Genomic DNA, 2,967 nt, shown 5'->3' with positions numbered 1-2,967 from the left:
GGAATGACTCCCAGAGCTGCACAGGTATAAAAGCAATTCAAACGACAGCAGATTTAGGATTCACATACACCAAAGCTGTGTGAACGCACCCCTCCTCAGACTGACCGGCTGCCTTTCTAGACACAGCAGGACTAAGAAGGGAAGAAGAGACTGTCTTACCTTTTTTAGCAGTTTCCATTTCTTCTTCTGTCCAGCGAGAGCTTTCATTCATCTCCAAAGAAGCTGAAAAATAAACAGAGAACCGAGAGGTCAAGGCGGGAGGGAGTTAAATGCCTGGAACGCAAGGACTGAGCCATAAAACCCGAGGAGGCAACAACAAGGCATAAACTTCAGGCAGCCCACTATGAACGCACCGCACCTCGGCAGCTCCTGTCTGCTAGATGCCCTTCAGACTAACGGGTACCCTCTGAGCGCTCCTCTGTGCCTGCACGAGGGGGCTGGACAGCAGTCCCAAGCAAAGTCCCAAAGCAACAGGAGGCACGGTTGAGGCCCCACGCCCTTCCCACGGGGATCGACAGAGACGGGTGCCAGCTTGGCCCGGCAATCCCTGGCGCTCTCTACCCATGCGCTCGGTGCCACGAACACGGCCATCCTGCATAACGCATTCATTGTGAAATCAATCCTGCAGGCGAGTCTGGCACTTGTGAGCAAACCCTACAATAACAAACCCGTGGGTGAGTCAGAGGCAAAAAACAACTCGGTAAGGAAGCAGATTTCCGGTCCAGGCTGCCAGCGGACTATTACTCCAAACAACCGGCAGAGCATTATTTCAACCGTGATGAGAGATGTTTTGACAGTGTCCTTTTTAAAATGGAAAAAACAGGCTGATAGGTTAGGTGAAAGCCTGCCGATGGGACAGGCAGCGTCTTCAAGAAGCTGTAAAAGGAGCTGAGGCTCTAGAGGAGGAAAAGTATCGTCGCTCCGATGCCCATGACCTGCGAGGTATCGGGGCCTGCGAGGAAGATAAAGGGATCTCCTTCACAGCTGACTGAACAGGACTGCAGGTGCCACCTCTTGTAAGTCATTATAGGTCATTTCCTCCATTAGAAATAGAGTCCCCATAGAAATCCAGCCAATATGTGATAGCTCAGCTGAGAGAGGCTTTTTGATGGAAATCAATACCTAGGAAGTTTCCCACCTTCCCTCCTCCCTAGGCAAATTAAAGGCATTGAGGTTTATTTTCTTTAACCTGAGCATCCCAAACACGTTTGACTTGGCATTTAATTTGTTTTTAATAAGGCTGTTATTGTATGTTAAATAAATGTCAAGTAAGTGGTCTATTTGGTTTGATTAATGATATTTATTGAGGTTGAGCAGTTATGTAACAGATGTCTACTGGGAGCTCCAGCACGCTGCAGTTAAACCACAACTTGGGCTTTTTTCTGGTTGTTTTTGAATCTTCGATTGGTGTTTAACATGCAATAACTTCTCTTAGCCAACCTCAATTAAAGTGCTATTGGGGAGACAGCGCATTAATGGCTGCTTCAACGTGCCCGTAAAATCAATCCTTCTGCATTTGTCTCTGCCTACAGTCCTCTCCCTGTTCGCGAAGATGGCTGGCTGATTTATTGGTATTGCACTTGTTATTTCTTTTTCCACACCACCTAACAAACCCGAACAGGGACCCGTGCTCGATACCACACGCAAATAATGCCAAGATGCAGAGCTCACGGTTGAGGGTTTACACCATGTTCAGCATGGGTGTGGGTGGGGAACAGCTACGTTTCTACTCATCATTTATCATGACTGAGACAGAGTGTTTAGTAAGGAAATCTCACAACGGAGAAGCAGAAGGTCTAGACACACAACGTGGTGTACTTGCATGGGTTTTGTACGCCGGGGCAGATTACGCTCAGTTCTGCAGCAGACGCTCTCCGCTCTCCCAGAGCAACGACGTGCAGCAGGCACTATTGCAGGGCTTCGCCACTAGATGGCAAGGGAGCAGGCAACTGCCTATTTGCCTGGAGCCAGCAGCTAGCCCAGGGTAAGCTGACGACACGCAATACCTACTTTTACCCTCATCTCACCCCGGGGTAATTTTACCCTGCTTTCGAGTGAGTTACGGCAGTTCAGGGCTGTATAGCCGCTCCTTTTTTCACGATGTCCTTTCATGGTAAAGGTGTTACGAGTCTAGTAGTTGCCCATAAAATGTTTTCCAGCATCACACCTCAGCTCAATCATGTTACCCTTGTGTTTGCTACAGGGACTATACAGGAAAAACAGGCGAATACTGCTGTAGGCTTTGCTGAGTACCCAAGACAATAATTCAATAAGGCAATAAGTAGCTGATTATCTAAAGGCAATAATGGATAATTCCCCACGGACAGTAACTGCCTATCTGTCATGTAGGTGAGAGATGCGCATGATCTATCACGGGCTGGATATGCATACATTACTGTACTTCCCTGTATGCTGCTTCTTACCACGTACAAGCCCCTGCGTGGCTGGCAGGGAATACGATTACATTTCCAAGGACCTAAGCTGCACATAGGACCCTTGTCTCCTGCCTTTCTAATCCTAAGGGCAGTCTGCAGCCCGCTCACCCCTAGCTATAGTGCTGTTTTAGAGCGAGATGGGTTTGAATCAGGTCCCTTGTTCTGAAGAGCTCAGTGGGAGCATCCCACCACATCTTCACATGCAACCAGGGAGGCACTTAGAGGCAGTCTGAGGCCCAGGCCACTGGGTCCAGCTTTGGAAATGGCTCATTTGAAATCGGAGCACGCCTCCGTCAGCGCTGCAGGGACGGTGTTTGAAATGAGGCAGGCAATCAGAAAAGCTGCTCAAAGCACAGACAGTGTGGGACATATGGGATAGGGAGAAACTAACATTTGGGGTGGATGTGAAGGAAAAAAAAACAGCCAAGAGTTATATGAAGGCAGTCCAAGGGAAACATTCAGGCCAGCTGTCCCAGCCCTTCCCTCACTGAGTCACTGGTCTGAGTGCCTGCAAAGACGAGGAAGGGAAAGA

General features: G+C 48.8%; 1 protein-coding gene across 27 annotated transcripts in view; it reads right to left on the bottom strand.

The window, feature by feature from the left end:
• NCOR2 (nuclear receptor corepressor 2) overlaps positions 1–2,967 on the bottom strand; it is a 276,099-nt gene that overhangs the window by 85,307 nt on the left and 187,825 nt on the right. For all 27 annotated transcript variants that reach the window (XM_025197842.1, XM_025197845.1, XM_025197875.1 and 24 more), the window contains one exon: positions 160–222. In XM_025197842.1, coding sequence (XP_025053627.1) covers positions 160–222 — 63 coding nt within the window. The remainder of the gene's footprint in view (positions 1–159; positions 223–2,967) is intronic.

Source organism: Alligator sinensis, unplaced genomic scaffold, assembly GCF_000455745.1.
Source record: "Alligator sinensis unplaced genomic scaffold, ASM45574v1 scaffold628_2, whole genome shotgun sequence".
Classification (NCBI taxonomy): domain Eukaryota; kingdom Metazoa; phylum Chordata; order Crocodylia; family Alligatoridae; genus Alligator; species Alligator sinensis.
The sequence above is the reverse complement of the archived record's forward strand: the minus strand, read 5'-3'. Positions and strand labels throughout refer to the sequence as shown.